Source organism: Apaloderma vittatum, unplaced genomic scaffold, assembly GCF_000703405.1.
Source record: "Apaloderma vittatum isolate BGI_N311 unplaced genomic scaffold, ASM70340v1 scaffold19175, whole genome shotgun sequence".
NCBI lineage: Eukaryota > Metazoa > Chordata > Aves > Trogoniformes > Trogonidae > Apaloderma > Apaloderma vittatum.
Genome location: NW_009715667.1, coordinates 10,494 through 32,239, shown reverse-complemented (window position 1 = coordinate 32,239; position 21,746 = coordinate 10,494). Strand labels below are relative to the sequence as shown.

General features: G+C 35.8%; 1 protein-coding gene across 1 annotated transcript; it reads left to right on the top strand.

Moving 5' to 3' along the window:
- Positions 1–533: 533 nt before the first annotated feature.
- CEP290 (centrosomal protein 290kDa) lies at positions 534–21,733 on the top strand (the record flags this gene model as incomplete). The annotated part of the gene is made up of 23 exons (XM_009869246.1): positions 534–698; positions 920–1,027; positions 1,115–1,249; positions 1,931–2,197; positions 3,326–3,433; positions 4,019–4,218; positions 4,869–5,082; positions 5,286–5,423; positions 5,518–5,739; positions 6,296–6,412; positions 7,754–7,899; positions 8,625–8,780; positions 9,404–9,527; positions 11,967–12,101; positions 12,352–12,438; positions 14,183–14,347; positions 14,675–14,797; positions 15,101–15,264; positions 18,340–18,481; positions 20,422–20,492; positions 20,632–20,726; positions 21,155–21,261; positions 21,533–21,733. Coding segments are annotated over 23 exons (3,390 nt in total), but the record flags the coding sequence as incomplete, so codon positions are not given.
- Between the last annotated feature and the right edge of the window lie 13 nt (positions 21,734–21,746).

Below are 21,746 nucleotides of genomic sequence, written 5' to 3'. Positions count from 1 at the left end.
ATAGACTGCCTGGGGAGGTGGTTGAGTCGCCGTCCCTGGACGTGTTTAAGTGTTGCTTAGATGTGGTGTTGGGTGATATGGTTTAGGGGTGAACTTAGTGTAGGGTTAATGGTTGGACTTGATAATCCCAAGGGTCTTTTCCAACCTGAATTGTTCTGTGATTCTATGATTCTCCTGACACCCACCCCTCAGATACTTGTATACATTAATAAGATCCCCTCTCAGCTGTCTCCTTTCAAGGCGAAACAGCCTCAGTTCTCTCAGTCTCTCTCCTAGGAGAGATGTTCAAGACTCTTAATCATCCTCATGGCTCTCCATTGGACTCTCTCCAGTAGGTGCCTGTCTCCTCTTGCAGTTTCATGCTCTTGCTGTGCCTCCTCACGCAAGAGAATCAAAGAAGCTTAAAAAGGCAGAACATCTTCCTTCCTTTTGGTTTAATAGGTGCCATACTACCTGAGAGTCAAAGAATGTAGCTGCATCTAGTTGGCCTGTGGGCGTGATAAATTCTAATATTGTGTGTCATTCATTGTTAGGTGATTGAATGGCATATGAAGACAGAGGAACTCCATCTGCAGGAACTTAAACTCAATCGAGAGTTAGTCAAGCAAAAGGAAGAGTTGAAATATTTGCGTAATATAGTTTCTGAGTATGAACATACAATCAATAATCTGGAAGAAGAAATTGTACAGCAGAGCAAGGTATGTATTTCTGCATGCTGTTAAGAAAACAGCCTGTTCCTTATTTCAGTAAATGATTTTTAAAAGGAAGATTCTTCTTAGCAAGTTTTTATCATAGATAAAATGATTCATTTTAATAGCATATTTGAGTATTTTACATTTTAGTATTGTTCTGTTTAAGTTGGTTATAAAATTCTCATAGTTTTCAATAAATAAAACACTTTATTGAACATTTGTTGCAGTTTCATGAAGAAAGACAAATGGCTTGGGACCAGAGGGAAGTAGAACTGCAGCGCCAATTAGACCTGTATGATCATCAACAAAATGAAATACTTAGTACAGCTCGAAAGGTACATGCACTGAGTTATCTAAAAATAGGTTTACAAGTATGTTTTTCAGAGCTGTCAGATTACATGAATATGAATCTTTCTATGCAGTTAGAAGAGACTACAGGATCAGTTCCAGACCCTAGTTTGCCACTCCAACAACAACTCGAGTTGGCTTTGAGAAAGATTCAGGAGCATATTCGAACCATCCTGGAAACTAGAGCAACCTGCAGATCGTTGGAGGAGGTAACTAACTAAATGTATAAATATTCATATGAAGGGACAAAGTTTGTAGGTTTGTGGCCTTTAATTTTTTAATTAATAATAATAAATTAAGTATAAATACCCTTTTATATACGTCATTCAGATGGGCCCAATCCCTTAGAAATGCTTAACACAGAGAAAATAGAAGTAGTATAATCACACCACAATGAAAATGAAATATTTTTTGCATTGGAACAAATTATTGGACAAAATTTTTTGCATATTTTAGATCACTCACTTGGTAAGGTAAGATGCTCTTGCTGTACAAAATTCAGTTGACAAGAGCTAGCTAAAATTTAGCAAGTGTTACATTAAATTTAACGAGTAGCACAGCAGACTTTTTATTTTGGGTTGTTAAATTGGAATTCTGTTGCAGAAGATACTTCGAGGTTCTTAATAAACTTGAAAAACACCAGCTTATTAATTCGGTAGCGCAGAATGAGTTGCGTAAGCATCTTGTGCAAAGCAAATAATACGTAAAGACAAGGTAATGATATTCTGGGAACTTTCCTTACAATGGTAATCCCAAAGAGCCAGAACCCAGTGTGAAATGTTATGTGCTTATAAATCCATTTAGACAAATATTTCTGTTCATTCTTTAAGAAGTAAGGTCTTTTTGTAGTATTTGAATTCTGGGATTGTAATGGTTGCCTTTCGTCGCAGAAATTAAAGGAAAAAGAAACCGCTCTGTGGAAAGCTGAACAAAATATTTTATCTAGAGACAAAGTTATAAATGAACTACGACTTCGATTACCTGCAACATCAGAAAGAGAGAAAATAATGACTGAATTAGACAAAAAAGAAGATGATCCAGAGTACCGTCGTGCCATGAAAATTGCTCATCAAACCATTGCAAATATGCAAGCAAGACTAAATCAAAAGGAGGAAGTGTTAAAAAAATACCAATGTTTGCTTGCTAAAGCAAGAGAGGTAGTTAAACGTTTTACATAAAATTTTGTTAATTTTTAATTTGTTTTACTTGATTCTTTGTTTATCTCATTGCTAATGAAATCTGTAAAAGTTTCTGACCTCATAGGTAAACAGAAAAATTAGTAATTTTTATGTAGGAAAGTTCATGTAGTGTTTTTTAACTTTTTAAATAAAGAAGCTTGCTCAATTGAGAGGTTATGTATATGATGTCTGTCTAGGAATTGAATTAGTGTGACAGGAAGAAAATTAAAATTGTGCTGTGAGAAGTGGTGTCATTATATTGTATATTTATATGAGATTTTCCAGTCCTTGCAACAATGATTGCTGGACTCCATCTTACAGGGAAGACATGCATTTGTGGAAAATATGCTTCTTAAAGCATATAACTATGCTTCTTAAAGCATATTTTAATTTAAAGTATATTTTAAAGCACAAATAGTGTATCTAAGCATATGTTATTTAAGGACACTTTATATTCCTAATTCTTTGTACCCTTAAAGTGTATTTTTAAGCATTAACCTTGTGTCTACGAGGTACTTTAAGACTGAACATGCATCAGTTTTAGTGTGTTTGGATCAGGAGTGCATTTCTGGAGCAGACTTCCTATCTTCTTCACTTAGTGTGCTTTGCTTAAATGTGTGTTGCTATTTCTTCTGGGAGAAATTGAGTTTTTTTGGTCAGGAACTGAACCGGAAGATGCAAGCGAAAAATGAGCCTCCTGTGCTTTGTCTACTTGGAAGCACCCAATCCCAGGATCCTGCTATAGTCTAAAGAAAATAGACCTGAAAAGTACATGGGGTGGATATCGCTCTCCGTATTAATAGTCTCAACTGGCGAAGACCAACATCAACTGTTTTGCTCTCCAGCTCTTGTCCTGTTGCACCATACTATTTGCTATGTAGCTTGAAACTGCATTAGTAGATTTTATCTTCCAGTAGTGTTAAAGAAAGAAAAAGAAGTCATTGATTAGAGCAAGAAGTAAAGAATTTTAAAAACTGACAGAATTAGAGGAACCTTTGGGGAGCAACACTGTGCAATGAGTTAGTGATCATCATGAAGGTACTGTAGTTTCATGACTATCTGGAATAGTGTGCTCAGTAAAGCTGTATTTTTGTTTTGAACTAACAGGAACAAGAGGAAATAGCAAAGAAGCATGAGGAAGACCTTAGAGTTCTACACCAGAAGTTAAATTTGCATACTGACAGTTCCCTTGATAAGTTCAAACAGACTGCTTTGGTAAGTTATGTGAATTTGTGGAAATAATGAAGTTGTTCCCAAATTCTTAAAATTGTTGCTTAAAAGAACATTTCTGCAGTCAAAAGTAAGTAATAAATGATGACAGGAAGAGTAAATGGGCAGGTGATAAAGAATCACTGTATTATTCTCTCAAGAATTCACAAGAGGTGGATTAGCCGTCAATGTAAAAGACAAGGTTAACGCCTCAGTATGGATGAGTGTTTCGTATCATCCTGATTTTTGGCGACATCTAAGAGAGAGACAGGTATACTTTTCATTCAATCTGTGGTTATGTTAAACTAACCCATTTCAATACAAATTTTCTCTTGACATTTTATTATAAGGTGAAATCTGTATTTAACTGGATATTCTGTTGATAATTTGATGCACAAACCAGTGCTTCTCTTACACTTTCCATCCAGTGTGACTGCTTTCTCCCTGGGCCAAGAATCACATCTCAGTAAATAAACATGTTACATATTAATGCTTGGTTATATTCAAGTTTGAGTTTAAAATATGTCAGTAATATTCACCTTTAATGTAAAGCTTAAGGTGTTTATTATATGTGTGTACTCTGTTTTACAGGAGTTAGTGAAAAAGACTTCTTTGTCACTTTCCGACAACAAACGTTTTCTCCGCTTAGCTGAAATGGAGCAAACTGTAGCAGAACAGGAAAATTCTCTTGCTTCACTTGTTCGAAAATTAAAGAAAACATCATTCGATTTGGAGAGACAAAAACAAATTGCTTCAGTGAAAATTAAAGATTTTGAGACTATCATAGCCCAGTAAGTTTTTAGACTGTTAACGTAAGTCACAGTTGGATTGGATCAAATCAGTTATGTAATGCTGCTACAGGACTGGTCTATCACCTTGAACATGGTTTTGCTGAGTTTAAGATTTAGCTGAAAAAAATATTCTTAAGAGTTACTGTGGCTGGTAATTGTAAATTATTTTTAAGTTGTAACCCCTCATTGGGGCTAACACTGAAAACCTGTGGTATGAAAAAATGCCTTCAGTTGTTATGTTCATGCCATTCAGTGAAACAGAAAGTATTCAAGCAGTCTTGGTATGAGAGTTGTCTTTAAGCTACTGTGGTACTTGCTCCTTAGTGATTTCGTTTTTTTCCCATGATATCTCCGTTTGAGCTTGCTGCCTAGCAAGTTTAAACTCAAGAAAGTTTAAGCCCTGTTTAAAAGGAGCGAAGTATGATGCTTTCTTTACCTCTGAGGGGCAAGAATTAGAATGAACATTGCTCTAATCTCATTTTGCTGATCTTCTTGAGTAATATTCTTCTTTTGCTGTTTCCAAATCTGTGTTTCATATGCTTTTAAGAATAATAAGAAATATAATGTTGTGCCCTTTGTTATTTATTTGGAGTTCAGTAACTTAAGTACAACAGTGTACCCTATTAATGATGTTTTGGTTTTTTTATTAGGCTTCAGGAAAAACACATAGTTGATGTGGAACAGCTAAAAGATGAAGCAAATGTATTAAGGAGTGTGTTATCTCAGAGGGAGAAAGAATTAGCAAATGTGAAAGCTGAACTAGAGGTCCAAAAAGAAGCAAATAATAGAGCACCCTCAGAAGCACTGAAAAGCCTGGTGGAACAGCTGAAGAGCCAGTTAGCCACGAAGGAGAAAAAGCAGAAAGTTAGTAAACAAAAATTAATCCTTCTGTCACATAAATTTGTAACATTGCTTAATGCTTAAGAATTCTATATATTGTATAGTAGGACATAGAATGTAATTGCATAGTGTAACATAGTAAAATCTAATGGCCATTTCATGTTTTGTCATGCTCATACTAGAAGCTTCTCAGTCAAAAAGAACTTGATTTTTTTTTTTTTTTTCAGGCTTTGAGTAAAGCACTTCTGGAACTGCGAGCAGAAATGACTGCTAATGCTGAACAGCAGATTATTTCTGCTGCATCACAAAAAGAGGCATTTATGAATGTCCAGGAGATTGTTGATAGACAGACAAAGGGGCTTTCGGTGAGTGCTAGGTAATGTCATTGTATTGCATTGTTATATTGTTGACAATCTTGATTTTGGAGGTTTGCTCTTTTCTTTCTTTGTTTTCTTCCAGACACAGATAGAGGAATTAAATAATCAGATTAAAAAACTTACTGATGACCTTAAAATAAGTAAAGCCAGGGCAAGTTCTTTATCTGATGAAAGGGATGAGTTGAACCAAGAACTTCAGAGGAAACAAAAAGAATTTGCTAAAGCGTTGGCAGAAAAAGGTGAAATGGAAAAAGAAAATGAAGAACTGAAGAAACGAATTAGAAGGCTAAGCAGTAGCATTCAGGTAGAAATGATTTTTAAAAATACATTTGATCTTGGCAAAGTTTTTCCATAAATTTGCTGGTTTGGGGGTGAAGTATTACGTACTTTTGGCAGGCATTAAAACTTGATTTAAAAGTTTATGTTTGCTCATCAGCTGGGTTACATGGAGGCTGTTGGGAGCATGCCTCAAATAAGAGGAAGAAACTGAAAAACACTTCTTGGAATATGTTGGAAAGACTCTGTGGAGTTGAATTCCCACTTTCAAAGCTTCTTTGAAAAGTGTAATTTTATCACCTTCCTGGTTGTCCTTAATTCCCCTTTCAGAAGAAAAGTAAAGGATTTATAGTAGAATTGTCTAACTTATTTATCTTTAAAACTCAGCTTTTTGCTGCTGATTATTAAATTTAGAATACAAAGTTACATTCCAATACTTTACAGATTTAAAGATAATTTTAAAAAGATCATTTATGTTGTTAACTGTTTCTACCAATCGGAATTAAATTTCTTTTTTGGGTAGAGAAAAATATTCAGGTAGGCGTCATTAAACTTGAAGTTTGTAAAGGTTTGTAATTTTTCAGAGCAAAGCTGATGAACAAAATCTGGTAGAGGGACTTCAGAAAAAAATTAAGAAGTTGGAAAGTGAACTTCAGAAGAAGTGTGAAGAAACAGAAAAAAAAGGGGTAAGAGAAGACAAGGTATGTGATACTTAGTTCTGGCACTGGAAGAAATCATCAACCTAGGTCTAGGCAGTTCAACTCTCCCTAATGCCTCTAAAAAACTCGTGACTGTAACCATGCTGTTACTGCCCTTGTTGCTTAGCACTGGTGTATTAATGTTTTCTCAGCCTTTTTGTATAATTAAAGATCCGGTACAAATCTTACAAAACTAAGATTTTATAGGTAGCAGTGAAATTGCTTACATAAGTGCTGCCAAATGTGCATTTGCAAAATCAGTGCAATGATAAAAAAATGAAGTACTCGGAAACAAAAGTGAGAATGCTAAAGGGGATGGTGCCTCTGTATTTGTTCTTCACAGGGCTGATCTCCCCATCGAACTGGTTCTGAGCGACTGAAGGTGTGCTCATTTTAACAGTTGTTTGGTTTGAGCTTTTGGTTGTTTTCTACTTCAGTAACTAGTTAGTGGCTTGTTATAGTAATCAGAAAGTATACCAGAATATTATACCATGCTTATATAATGACATTCAGACCATTTATGATATTAAATATTATTCTAGGCCTGCACTTATGCTTTCAATTTATTTAAGACTTCTAAATACATGTTGCTTAGTGTCTAGAGGTATTTTTCTCATATCTGGCACATATATTTTTTTTCCCAAGATTTTATTTTCTGTCTATCCCTTAGTAGTAGTAACTGTTTAGAATGAAAACAGAAAAGCAAGTACCTCGGAGAAGGGAAAAGTCCAGTTAAAAAGAAACAAAAATTGCTCTCAGGATTCTTGACTGTGATTTTTCAGAAGCAATTTATGATCACATAGGTGCAGGTTTTAACTGAGGTATGATTTATAGTTACTGAATTGTAAACTTAAATAGAGATTCCATTTCTCATAGGAAAAAATAAAATAAAATGACCAGTTGTACGGCTGTGCAGCAGAGGCATGTTAGCTACTGATGAGCTGCAGAAGACAGATCTGCTGTCAAGTGGCATACAAAAGCATTTCTTTAATCTGTGTTCTTAGCTAACTTGTAATTCAGAGTAGAGGGATACATGGCACTAGTGCCTCTAATTGCATGAAAAGTGACACTCCTTTTTTGTAAAGTCAACATTAAAAGCCAGTGAAGAATTTGGTAACAGCATTAAACTGGATCGGCTTTATATACCAGTCACTACAGCACATGTAAGGTTTTGAGCCGGGCCTGCTTTTCCCCTTATGGTAAATAATATATGCTTGCTATGGATTCATGTTTTAACCTGATAAATAAAGAATACATCGTTCTTGGGTTTCTAACATGTTTACTTCTTTGGCTTTAAGAAAAAAATTCAAAAAGAAATACATGATTTGTACATGTACTTCACAGACCTCCAAGGAGGAAATAATTAGATGGGAAGAAGGTAAAAAATGGCAAATCAGAATGGAAGGATTGCGGAACAAACTAAGGGAAAAGGAAAAAGAAGCAGATGTTTTAGCCAAGCAGTTGAATACACTGAAGGAAATTCATAGCAAGTAAGTTGGTTTTAATAGATTCAGCTACAAAATGATGACATGAGGGAAATCCAAATATGTTTGCCACATAATAATTGTAACAGTTTGATAGAGTTACAAGATTCATGTCTAGAATTCAATATCGCTATTGAGATTACAAGTATTAGTTAGTTTTCAGGCAGCAGGCTACACCCCTAGTATCCTTTCCATTGTAGAAGCCAACAACCTTTATTAGAGGAAGCTGTGTCTCTGAAGAAAACTAATTTAAATCCTTGATTATGATTCTTGTATATAACATTCTGTTATTCCCATGAAACAAATAACAGCTTTATGGAAGACAGGCTGTTTCTCACTGCTGTATTGTTTAATCAGACTGCTGAAATTGGATACCGTGCTACTGTTAGGTCATGCTACTGTAGTATCAACAGTTCTAGGGTTATGAGATGGAAGCTTTTTAAAAAAAACCTCACGCACAAACCCTCTGCAAATGTTATATTTACTTCTCTATGATAATGACAGGGTTTTACTAATAAAAGATGCAGAAGAGAAGGGAAACTGTGATGCTGATGGTAGCTGTTGATAGATTGTGGTTTGAAAGTGCTTCAAAATAACATATGTCTATAAGGTAAACTTATTAAACAGAAAAGAGTGAGAAAATAAATTGCAAATGTAGATTCTTTAAGACAGAATATATTTTCTCCTAAAGATGGTTAGCAAATAAATTTTTAAATTACTGGATGTTGTAGGACTGACAAAGAGAAAATTGTTCTACAGAAGAAACTGAAAAGCACTGGTGTCACTGTTGACCGTGTTGTTGGAGTAAGAGCCTCAGAAATTGAAAAAGAACTGGAAGAACTAAGAAAACGGAATCTAGATTTAGAAGATGAAATTGCTCACATGAGGTGAGAGGCATTTTAAAGGAATCTTTAAAAAGTAAAAAATCTAAATGAGAAAAAAGTCTGTGCAAAGAAATAGATGGTCTTTATTTAGACCAACTGATTCAGTAAGGAAAAGAGACAGGAATTTCAAAAATGCTTCTTTGAGTCTGTGATGAGCAAACTTAAAGCTACTAGGGAGTAACTCTGCATGTTCAGAGAAAATGCAGCATTGATTCAGTGTTATATAATGCTAAATAATATGAAAAATACCTGGTTCCCATTGTGTAAAATTATAATTACAGTTTAGAATTAGTGAAAGCTCTTGGAACTGCTAAGTTGCAGTTAAGGAGTGTATTCTTAATCAGTATATCCACTATCACAGTAGATCGTGTACCTGAGTAATAGAAGCTGTACACATCTCAAAAGAGCAAATTCCTTTTGCAGAGTAAGTACTTCTGATTCACAGGGATTATTTGAAATTATATATATGGCTAACATTGATTTGACTGAACTGTCCCAGTAATACTAGAAAATCCAGTCTAGAAATTCAGAAGTTCACTCTTTTTTTTTTTTTTTTAACCTTGCGGGATGTTTTTCTGCATTAATAGTCATTTGTTTGCTTGGGCTTGATTAATGTTTTGATGTAGAATACAGCAAGCAATCCCACGAGATTCTGTTGTAGAAGAATTACATCTCAAAAATCAATACCTCCAGGAAAAGCTTCACGCATTGCAGAGACAGTGTTTGAGAGAGACTTATTCTACACCCTCGGTAAGTTAATAATGCAGCTGTATTACTTAGAGGAATCGTGCCTACATAACAGTAAATATTTATTTTCCATTTGCTATTCTGTCATTTAGCTGGTTTTATTTCAAATCATGGTATTATAAACTAGGGTATTAAATACTTAGCTTTTAGTATTTTTAAAAAAACAAAGCAAAATCAAAAAAACTCAAACCCCAAAAATTTAAAGTTTCTGTGTTCTTCAGGGAGAAGGATCCTATCATACGCAGAGAGATATGGGACAAGTGTTTTTGAATATGAGAATGTGCAACTGAGAGACTCTTATATTACATATTGATTGAAGTTGGGGGAAATACTGAGCTGCATTTCAGTTACATTAAATGTTCTTGTGTTTTGATTTTTACAAGGTTCATTATATGGCACATGTTGAATTAAGTTATTTTAATCTTTCAAGAAACAGACCTAAAGGTAGATTCTAGGCTTCGTTTCCTGTTTTGTTTTACTGTTTTCTGCTTTTTTTCATGCTTCGTTCTATCTTCAACTTGAATCAGAGTACATGTGTCCAAACTGAACTGACCAAGTCCGTTCCTATGAGTATCAATAAACAAAAGTATTTGAATGCCCTTCAAAAGAAATCTATTTCAAATAGGGATGAAATCAAACATCAGCCTAATCGTAGCATTACTGATGGCAATGAAATAGATGATGAAGCAGACACACAAACCTGCATCATGCCCAGCGAAGGCCATGAGGCTACTGCGGGTACAAGCACGGAAGTGTCTCCTGAAGAGCATCCTGAAGATAGTGAGAAATGCAAGGACACGGATATTTCTAGGGAAGGATTGAAAAACAACAATAGAGCTGAAGCTGATGAAGAGAACTCAGGTGAAAAAGAAGAAAATGTAACCCAACCTGAAAATGAAAAACTTAATGAGGAATTGGAAGAAGAGGAGGGGAAGCAAGAAATACTCAAGCAATCAAATGTTGATGAAGAAGAAAGTGTAGAAGAGCCTGATCCTGACAGAATGAGCTGCAATCAGTCTGATTCGGGGGAGCCTTCTAATCAAGCTAACGACTATGAAGCAGAAAAAATAAATGTGAATAATGAGATGAATCCACACATTGCAGAGGATAAACATGAAATTTACCAAAGTGGTACAGAGGGGATTGAAACAACCCCAGGATTTTGTGAAATGCCCGAGGTTTGATACTGTAGCAGTCCTCTAGCATTTCTTCTGTATAAATGATGTAGAAATAGAATAGATTGATCTCGATAATGCAGTAGTTTGCTGTGCCTGGTCTGCAGGGATATTGAAGTAGTCAATAATCCCAGTGATACATGCAGCTAGTTGAAGAATTTTGTTTTTTAAGAGACTAAAAATGTGTTATTAACAGTAAGAAAAAAACCAAATATGCTTTACTAAAGCAAATACTTGATTCCTGTCATTATCAGCGATGAATTAATCATGGAATCATAGACTGCATTAGGCTGGAAGAGAGCTTTAAAGGTCTTCTAGTCCAACCCCCCTGCAGTGAGCAGGGACATCTTCAACTAGATCAGGTTGCTCTGAGACCCATCAAGCCTGACCTTGAATGTCTCCAGGGATAGAGCCTCCACCACCTCTCTGGGCAGCCTGTGCCAGTGTCTCACCACCCTCAGTGTAAAGAACTTCTTCCTCATGTCTAATCTAAGTCTGCCCTGCTCCAGTTTAAAACCATTGCCCCTTGTCCTGCAGCTACACACCCTTGTAAACCGTCCCTCCGCAGCTTTCCATCCCTCCCCAGCTTTCCCGTGGCCACCTTGAGGTACTGGAAGGACACAGATTATATTGTTAATTCCATAATGACATAAGTAAAGACTGCTGATTATTATATCATCAAAAGGATTTATTCTTTACTATCAGGCATAAAAATTTACCACATATTTATGATTTAAATTGGCAATATAAGACATGCAAGGCGCTCTATAAATTACTAGTCGCCACTGATGAAGACTTAAGAATGTAAGAGATAACACACTAAGAACTGGAGTTATATACTAATCTTCCTTATTTGCTCTGTGATTTGTTTGACTTAGGCCATATGTACAATTCAATAAATATATCAGAATATGTCCTTAAAATTAGATGCTGCTCACAGGTTGAGTGTCACAGCTTACTGCACTCAGTAGGTTTTTTCGCCTTTTAGACTTTGAGATTTATTTCTACTGAATAATTTGAGAGTTAATTTTGGTTTGACAAAATTTTTACTGGTTTGTATGGATTTGTAAACATCCCTTAAAGATTACGCAAGTTTAGAAAATATGAGAGAAGGAGACAGAGTCAGAGCAGGTTAGATCAAAACTGGTGATATAAGTGTCATCTGTTTTATTTCTGTGAGAAATAATTTTCTATTGCTCTTTATCAGCTACAACTGGTACAATGATTAGTGCATTACTGCTTTTCTTTTTTTCTCTGTTTTCTCAAGACGTCGGGAGTAGCATCAGTTGATCAATATCAAAGGGAACAAGAAGTTTTAAAGGAAAATTTAAGATTGTCTTCTGAAAATGTTGAGCTAAGATTCCAGCTGGAGCAGGCCAATAAAGATTTACCGCGGTTGAAGGTAACATCTTTTTACCTTCAGTCTGCTTTACCCTGACGCAAGTTAGGGGTTTGCTTATAAAGAAATAGATATTTTTCCATACTGTAAGTTTGTCATGGGTTTATGAAAAAGTAAGAGGTCAAATGGCTGGTAGAAATAATGAAAAATGTCATTGCAGTGGGAAATTCCTTTCTCTTTATATTTTTCAAAGTGAACCAACTGTAATTTTGTTACTGCTCACCTCAGTTACTTATCACGTGATTTTTTTTAGGACCAAGTAGGTGACTTAAAAGAAATGTGTGAACTTCTCAAAAAAGAAAAAGCAGATGTTGAACGAAAGTTGGCCAGCATTAGAGGGGTGGTAGGTAAACAGTCCCTCCTTATAACAGCATTTTTCATCATAATTAAATGAAACCAAAATATTTTAAAAAGCGCAGTGTTTTATTCAAGTTAATTTTTTTGGACTCAGCCAAAAGCAGGCATGAATTGTGTCTACTTGTTTATTTTATTGCCAAAGTACTATAATAAATTAATGAAATTAATTAAATGTTTGCACGATCGTGGTCTTATTTAGTAATTTGAATTAAGGTTACCTTCAGAAACATATTTGTACAAAAAATGGGAATTACAACCCTAATAATGATAATTATATTCATGTATTTATGTGAATGTGTAATAGTTACAGCTTTATGATTTAAAAGACAGGTTTTTTTATTTTATGCAGATATTAGAAAGTATAAGATATTGTTGAAGTTTTTTGCCGTACTATGCAAGATGACTTGCCCTGACTACTGACAGCAACTTTAACAGAATAATATTTCAGAAGTTTTAGGGAAAAAAAAAAAAGGCTTTACCCTTGGCATTAATCTGTCAGACTCTTTATGTGACATTTTAAAGCCAACTGACTTAATAAAAGCTCTTACGTGCCTTTATAGCTCTTTCAGTATATGAGAAGAATGAGTCCTGCTTCTGGGTACCTGGAAAAGATTGTATATTTCCCATTTTTTTACTTGTACCTTGCATGGACTGCTTGTGTATCTGCCTATATCCTACTACTACAGTGGTAGTTTTTGGATAAGGAAATTCAGTTTATAAAAGTGTTCCAAGAGAGGAAGCAAATTCGGAATCTTCCTCCCGTTTCAGGCACCAAGATCTGAGAGGTTTTTCTTTAAATCTTCTGTGTACCAAACTTCCTAATCCCTCAAGTTATTCTAGAGAAGGAAGAATCAGTCATTTTTACTCCTAAAATTTGGTTGCTATATAGTTTACATAGGACTTCAGGAAGTGAAATCTTCCCCATTTTCCACTCTGCTGGGCTCTTTACTTCTGTAGAAAGAAAAGGAGGTACTTCATGGGCTCAGAACTAGAAACAACATCATCTTTAAATTATTACTGCTGAGGAAAACAATTGTTACAAAGATGATGAGTAAATGTGTTTGAAGACCCTTTCTAACTCATAAATGAATGTAGTGAAAAAAAGAGAAATGGAGAAATCACACACTTTTTTCCTCCATATTTATTTATTTATTTGTCACTCTGCAATGAGAATATATGCCTTGGTGTCCTGGTTTGACCACTTGGGAAAGGGACAAGATTTACTCATGCTTTAAAATGTAGCTCTTCTGTCACTTTAATCCAGCAGAAGTACAGCTGCCTAAAAAGGACCACCTTTTCCTTCCTCAAGCTCTCAGCCTTTCTTCCCCTTCAGATAGCATTAGCATTTAAGCAATTGCACAGCCTGTTGGATCAGGAATCTATAAGGAAATCTAGAAGAATAAGTAGTACTTCAATTTATTATCCTAATGTTTGAGTTTAGCTGATAAAGTATAGCACATTTTGAGACTAACTGCAATTTTCTTGGGTAACACAAAAAAATGAAGAAGCCAATACGTTGACCTTGAGGGTGGTGTGTATCATTAGACCTGTCAGGAAGCTACAAATGCAAGAAACTTAGGGTTCAAGTCAAACCAAAATATAATACCTTTTTTATAAATATAAGTTGCAGTGGGAAAATAAGTGATAAAGTAAGATTTGGAGTATCTCAGAATGTTCAGATGAACTGTTTACATCGTTTTACTTTTTTTTTTCTTTCTTCTCTATAGGCTGGTAGAAGTGGAAAGACAGTCCCAGAACTGGAAAAAACAATCAGTTTGATGAAAAAGGTTGTAGAAAGAGTCCAAAGAGAGAATGAAGATCTGAAAAAAGCTCCAGTTGTGGTATCTAATGAGAAATTACTTGGTCTTGAAATGGAAAATGAGAGGCTAAAGGTACTGATTTATCTCCAGTAACTATATTTAGTAACAGATTATACGCAAGTTAGTAGGAAAATGAAGCAGCACTTGTTGCCATTGATGGCACAAGTGTTTTAAAAATACCAAATATGAAAAGAGTAGAACAGAAAAGCAAAACTGCATTTTAGCATAACATACGGAACCATTTATGAAAGGTACTTGCTGCCTTAAGGATATATTTAAATATGTGATGTAATGTTATGTTTGCTGTGCTAGGTAGCTCTAGCTATGTTGTGCTTTAAAAATGGAAGTCTCAAACTGTCAACTAAGTACATGTGTTTTAACAAACTGTTTGATACTTAGGCTGAAATGGAAAAAATGAAACTTCATCTGGAGGGCCAGCTGAGTATGCATTATGAATCTAAAACCAAAGGAATGGAAAAAGTCATTACTGAAAACGAGAGGCTGCGTAAAGAACTGAAGAAGGTATGATCATTTTAATGTGTCCCTTTAATTTTCATTACTTACTTTTTTGGTTTTTTTTAAATGGTGGATATGGAATGGATGTTTTCCTAAGCATTGATATTGTTTTGATAGAATTTTTAATTCTGAGAGGAGGCATTCAAGGACTAGTCTAAGAAAAGAATTGGAAGTTTTAGCGCCTACCCATCTTGGATGCACCATTCTCCTCTAAATCAGCACTGCCTCTATCTCACCAACATTTTAGGTGCTCCTGTGCTTCATGTGAGATTAAGTATTCCATAAACCTTTGTTTTTATTGAACAATAGGAAGCTGACAGTGGAGAGAAGCTACGAATAGCAAAGAATAACTTGGAGATATTAAATGAGAAGTTAACTGTTCAGCTGGAGGAAACCATTAAGAGGCTAAATCTGGCTGAGAGCCAGTTGGATGGAGCTGACAGCAAAAGCTGGAAGTCCTTTGTTGTAACAAGGTAGGAGTTGGGAATGAAGTGAGGAAGATAAACACAGGTGTTAATGCCTCTTTAAATATTGGTAAACAAGTTAGACTTTCATTTTCATAACGTTTCTTCTGAAGATAGTTTTATATTACCTGTATTTTATTTTCCAGTTTAATATTAGGATGTAGAATCAGCATATAGGTCTCTGATACGAATCCAGCAGAATCCAAATCGAGTGTCCTTGAGTACTGACCCTGTTAGCCTCTTCTGCACAGTAGCCAGTTACTTACCTCTCTTCCTCAGGTCAGCGGTAGACTTCTGGGTAGTTCTGGTAAAGAAAGCACTTCAGGATATAGATTAGTGGTCATGGTAGTGTGGGGCTGGTGGTTGGACTAGATGATCTCAGAGGTCCTTTTCCAACTTTAATGATTCTATGATTATGATTCTGTTTTTTGTTCCTTGCTGCTTAAATATATTGTGCTTTGTGGAGTACTGTCAGCATTTTTGCTGAGCATAGAAGGTATTTCAGTACCTTTATCACATGGATGACAATCTGAAACAAAAAACAGAAGCCAGCAACCTGCATCTTGCAGCTTGGCTGCATTTGAATCTACATTTAACTATGTGAGTGTGCAGAGGTTGTGTTAGAAAACCCACTGGGATTTCTATATTTCTTGTGATGTGTAGGCATGTATGCTCTGAAAGCCCTGAAAGCTGATAGCAGTCAGCTAGCTGACTCTGTTACCTGTAGAAGGGAGAAAAACTCAGAGACTAGCACTGGATTATCTTTTCCAATATATAAAATGAAGTGTGGGCATCACCATTTCTAGAATTTTAGATAAAATTCAGACTTTGAAATCAGCGTCAAAAATCATTTTTGGTTTGATAATAATGTCTGCAACTTTTCACGTGTAAGTTATCTGAAAGTTACCTAGCAGTTGTTATAAACTCATGTATCACTTGCCTCACTCAGCATGGAACAAACTAAAGAAAACAGTTCTATGACACTGATTTCTGCCTTTCAATTTAGGCATACATTTTAAATTTATTTGTACTTCTGCAGTTATTTCAGATGCTTTTTCTATGACAACCTACGTCTACAGGCTGGAGAGCTTAACTCTACAGCCTGAACAACTTTTAATTGCATTCATTTCTTTGCTAGAAGCTGTTTAGTTCTGTGTTTTGTTGTTTACTCAAAAAAATGATTCTGGCATTCACCCAAAAGCGTTGCTAGTCCAGAAAGCATGACTGTTACATCCATTTTTAATAATGAGCTACACACAAAGATGCTAGTTATATGTCACACTGGCATGTTTAATAATGAACAGATTAATATAGAATATGAAGTTTTATATATCACATGAAACATGCCTGTGGTTCATCAAAGTGGACAAGGAAGGGGAATTTTACTCTCTTGAGGCAAGAGTTTCTAGTTGGATATCATCATTCATACTGCCATATCTCAGAAAAGGGCAAGAAAATGAAACAAAGCTTATGCTTTTAAGAGAAATAAACAGCTTGTGTCCTGCACAAGGATGTAAGAGAGCAAATTTTTGGGAAGAAATCCTTCAGCCTGAACTCTTGAATGACCTCAAGATGAAATAAGATGATATGTTGCAAAAGTACTTTTTAATAGCTGTAAACAGATGTGGATGGTATCTACAAAAAACAGAACCTCTGACAGCAACCTTACTGGGGCAGTCAGTCAGCTGAACAGGTGAGAGTTGTCTGATTTTATCGTAGGTCAGATCGCTGCTGAAGTCTGTGTGCTGTTTTCCAAGATTTTACCCACTTTCCAGTCTTGCATTCCCACGTGATCCCTTGGGCAAGTTCTGGTGCTTCTCCAATGTAATCCTGAGCCACTTCACTGAGACTTCAGAAAGCCATTCTGTTTTTTCAACCTTCTCCCTAACTATGTAGTGAGGTAAAATGCCTCTGTGCAAGGTCAGGCGTCAGCCACATTTAGCATTTGGAAGGAGAGCAAAACTGGCTGCCTGCCACAGGACGGGGAGGATCACAGGAACATGCAGTGTAGACGGTAGGCCCTCAACAGCTAGAGTAGACCACTAGAGTCTCAGCTCAGTAATTTGAGTGTAGTTTTTCTTTTAGTTCTTCACCTGTTTGAAAAACGTTTCTACTCAGTTCTGTTTAGTTGATATAGATAGATAGTTGTAGATAGATGGACATAAAACGTATGGTGGTGCTTAATTGTGCTTGCCTATTTCACGTGGTGTGAATGGAAACTTTTATTTGCATTTACTTTAATATGACTTTAAAGTGAGTAACATTAAGATGTTACTGACCTAGAGGAGCTCATTAGGGGGCGCTTCAACATGCAATTCACCTCACCAGCACATCTTCCAAAGGATGTGCATGGTACTAGAACTCTGATAGGGCAGGCAAAGGTGTGGTCCTTCGGAAGGCTCTTTGGCAGGTAGCAAGATGCTGGAGATTTTATTGCTGTCTGAAAACCCACTTCAGATGGGACGTTGGACTACATGATCTCCAGAGGTACCTTCCAACCAATATTGCAGCGATTCTACAAAAACCCTTTTTGGCTCTAAGCAAAACAGAATCCTCCTCAGACTGCTCTTACTCCAGGATAATTTCTTGCAGAACGTTTTTGCCCTTGGAGTCTTCATCTTCTGTATCTGTATTAACCCTTTTCTCAGTACAATGGTTTATTTTTCATGAATTATTAAATCATAAGAAATACACTGTCAAAGGTACAACACTGAAGGAAGACCTGACCAGCGTGCATAATGCATCTGTAAGAGATGTGCATATTTCTAGCAGGAGGTAGTTTGGGGTTTATGTGCACACCATGAAAAAGATTCCAGCTCCCCTTTAATAAAGTGATACACAAAATAAGATCCACAAAGGTGTAACATTTTGAAAAGTCTTTATTCTGAGATTAAAAATGTATTTTTCAGTATGCTTCTTACAGCTCACTTAAAATAAGACCAGTGATTATTTCAAGGCCAGTGCCCCAAATATGTTTTATGGTGTATTTTATGGTATTTAATCTCATAAGGCTATTTCAGTCTCTATTTCTGCAAAAGTAATAGCTTTTGCTCTTTGTCTTTTTCTAAATGAAAACACTTCCAGGATGCATGAAACTAAGATGAAGGAATTGGAAATGGATATTGTTAAAAAAACCCAAACCATTACTGACCTTAAACGGCAGCTTCAAGAAGCAACAGAACGTGAACGCACTGCTGATAAAAAGTTACAAGATCTAAAAGACCAAGTAAGTAAAATTTAGCCAGATAACTCTGAGAATAGATTGTTTAATATTAATTATTTCTAATGTATGTAGTGTCAGAGTACATTTTTTTCTTTAATCCATGCTTTTATAGTTTTTTTTTTAGTCCTAGTTGCCATAATTGTGTATTTACATATTTTAGCCAATTATTAAGGTTTACCACATATTACCAATACCTATTCTTGACTTGCAGTCTTAGGGCAAAATCAATTTTTTTCTACTGCATTTTTCTGTAAGTTTTTTTTAATTGTAGTTTCATTTCTCACATGAAAGCTTGTAGGGGCAGACGCTTCAAATGGTCTTAAAATCTTGTTCTGCAGAGACTTCCCTCTTCCTTCCACATCTTTTTTGTGGGATTGCCTCTGCCATCCTCTTCATGCCTGTTTCCAAGATGGGCTCTTACATGCAGTCTCTAACAAATCACAGAATGCATTGGGCTGGAAGGGACTTCTTAAAGGTCATTTAGTCCAACCCCCCTGCAGTGAGCAGGGACATCTTTAACTAGATCAGGTTGCTCAGAGCCACATCAAGCCTCACCTTGAATGTCTCCAGAGACAGAGCCTCCACCACCTCTCTGGGCAGCCTGTGCCAGCGTTTCACCACCCTGTGTAAAGAACTTCTTCCTCATGACTAATCTAAGTCTGCCCTGCTCCAGTTTAAAACCATTGCCCCTCGTCCTGTCGCTGCACATCCTTGTAAGCAGTCCCTCCCAGCTTTCCTGTAGCCCCCTCCAGGCACCGGAAGGACACATACAGAGAAGTTGATGAATTTTATTGGGTACCTTTGTAAAGATGTATTGAATTTTAGCCTTTAAATAGTCCAGATATGTAGCCCTACAACTATCCACCCAGATTAGCTTCCATCTTCTCACTTATCGATACATGCCCGGCTTTCTTCCCCAGACATCCTGCACTGCCCATTCTCAATGTCAGGTATCGAATACACAACTTTCAACATAGGAATTCATAGATATTATGTAAGCAACTAAATGTGTTCAATAAATAGAACTTGGAATTGAGTCCTAGAAAACAACTTTGTTTATTTTTTCTTGTTTTCTCTTTTTCTAATGTCAACGTTATTAACATGAAGTGTCTGCTGGCAGCAAAATTAACACAGAGATAAAATCCTTCTATTATCCGATACTACTCTGGAGCAACACTTTCCTGGTTCTCTGATGAAGGAACGTGGCCAAGCTTAACTGCATTTCAAAGTAACAGAGACTGATTGTGAAATCAATGCAAATATTTCTACCTAAAATAAAAATTCTTGGCATTTTAGGTAAAAATAGAACAAAAGCTTATCATTAACAGTGGCCTTACGAGAGCTCATAAATTGTCACTGCATTCAAAACCTGTATATAGCCTCATTCAGAACACGAATTTTTTGATCCTGCCATCTCCGACTGAAAAGCACTTCTGCGTGCTCACTCCCTGCTCACGGATCTGTTCTGAGTTACGACTGCAGGTCATCTTTAGTCAACAGTACCTTGTGCTTTTGTTGCAAAATCACAGGCTTTTCATACTATGTTAAAAAAAAAAAACTTGGACACCTAGGTATGCACATAAGGATATCAGTATTTTCAAGTACTTTAATGATTTAAGCATATCGCTTCCTTAAGCATATGTAAAAATTGTGCTAACAGAGCTGTATGTCTAACACAATCTAACTTTTGAATGCTTTTTCTCCACCCTTCATGAAATATGTAGCAATGATCTCTACTAACTTTAAAAAGGGTGTAGATAATTAGCTTTGTGGACACTGTCAGTAGATTGAACACTTGGCTCTTATTTATAACCTAGAATTTCGTTACATCCTTAGTATTATTTGCATTCGTATGTTAATCCTGTATCAGAGAACTCCATCTGAACTGCATTATCCATGGACACTATTTGCAAGTGTAAAACTTTCTTAATTTTTCTTCAAAGATTGATCTTCTCAAACATGTTCCTGAGGCTGCAAGAGCAGAGCAAAGCTTCAAGGACCTTGAGCTTTTAAGGTAACATACGTTTAAATAACTAAATAACTCAGCCAATATACATGAAATAAGAATGATCAGGAAATTTTATTTACATAATTTATACTGTAAATTTTTTTTTTAATTTTAAAAAATATTCTAAAATTGTTCTTTATTCCAGGTTAACTAATAATCGATTAGAGGAAGAAAAAGCAGAACTAGCTGATCAGCTAGAGGATTATAAGCACCACATACACAAATACACAAGTGAAGCTGGTAATCACTTTCAATACCTAAGATAAAGATTTGTGTTTTGGGCCTAAAACTATTCTAAAGAATCATTTTAATTATACTAATGCCAGAGTAACATAAACTGGGGCAGACTAAGGTCTTGGATTTTTGAGTACTTACACAAGGTTTTCATAGACAAGTGTTAGTAAAAGTCTGTACGTGTCACCTTTCTCAGAAACGTGCTAATAGACTGGCCAGTGGGGGATTGCATTCAATCCCAGGAACTAGACACCACCACCTAGTTTGTGCGAGTGCTCAAGAAAAGCCCAGATGACTTGAATTTTTGGTGGTTGTGGATTTACACACTTCAGTTTCTGCTTTCAGGAGATGCGGAATTACTGTAACGAGATCATCCATGTAATTGATTTTCATTACCTTAAATTTCATAAAAAATTATCATCATTTTTTTGCAGGATATAATGAAATTGTAGAGAAAGATCAAAATGAAAAGTTAATAGCAGAAGTAGTTGACCTCCAGACACAGCTGAAAGCCGCAGAGGTGGAAAAACAGCAATTAAAGGTGAGTTGCAAGGATCATCCTAGGCAAGGTAATGAGCAAAAACTATGGTTAGCTAGAAAGAGCTGTTTCATATCTGAACTAATATTTAATGCAAATGTCATTTTTTAAACATGTTTATGAAGGTTATTTTGTTGGTGGTGAATGTGTTGTTCATGGGTAGATTTCTGTGTCTCTAGAGAACATGCTTATTCTCTCATCATTCAGCCTCTGTTGTTGACATGTATTTCCTGAGTTCTGGATCAAAGTGGCACTCCTTCATTCTTTTTAATAGGATGAAACAGAAAAGCTGAGAAGAGAACTAGAGAACTTGGGCCCTTCCTTTTTTGAAGAAATCGAGGATCTGAAATATAATTACAATGAAGAAGTAAAAAAAAATATTATCTTAGAAGAGAGATTAATGAAGCTTTCTGAAGAACATGGCATTCAGTTGGATAGTCCAGGCAATGTTTCTGTTGATCAAGCTAGTGTTTAATATCCTTATTATT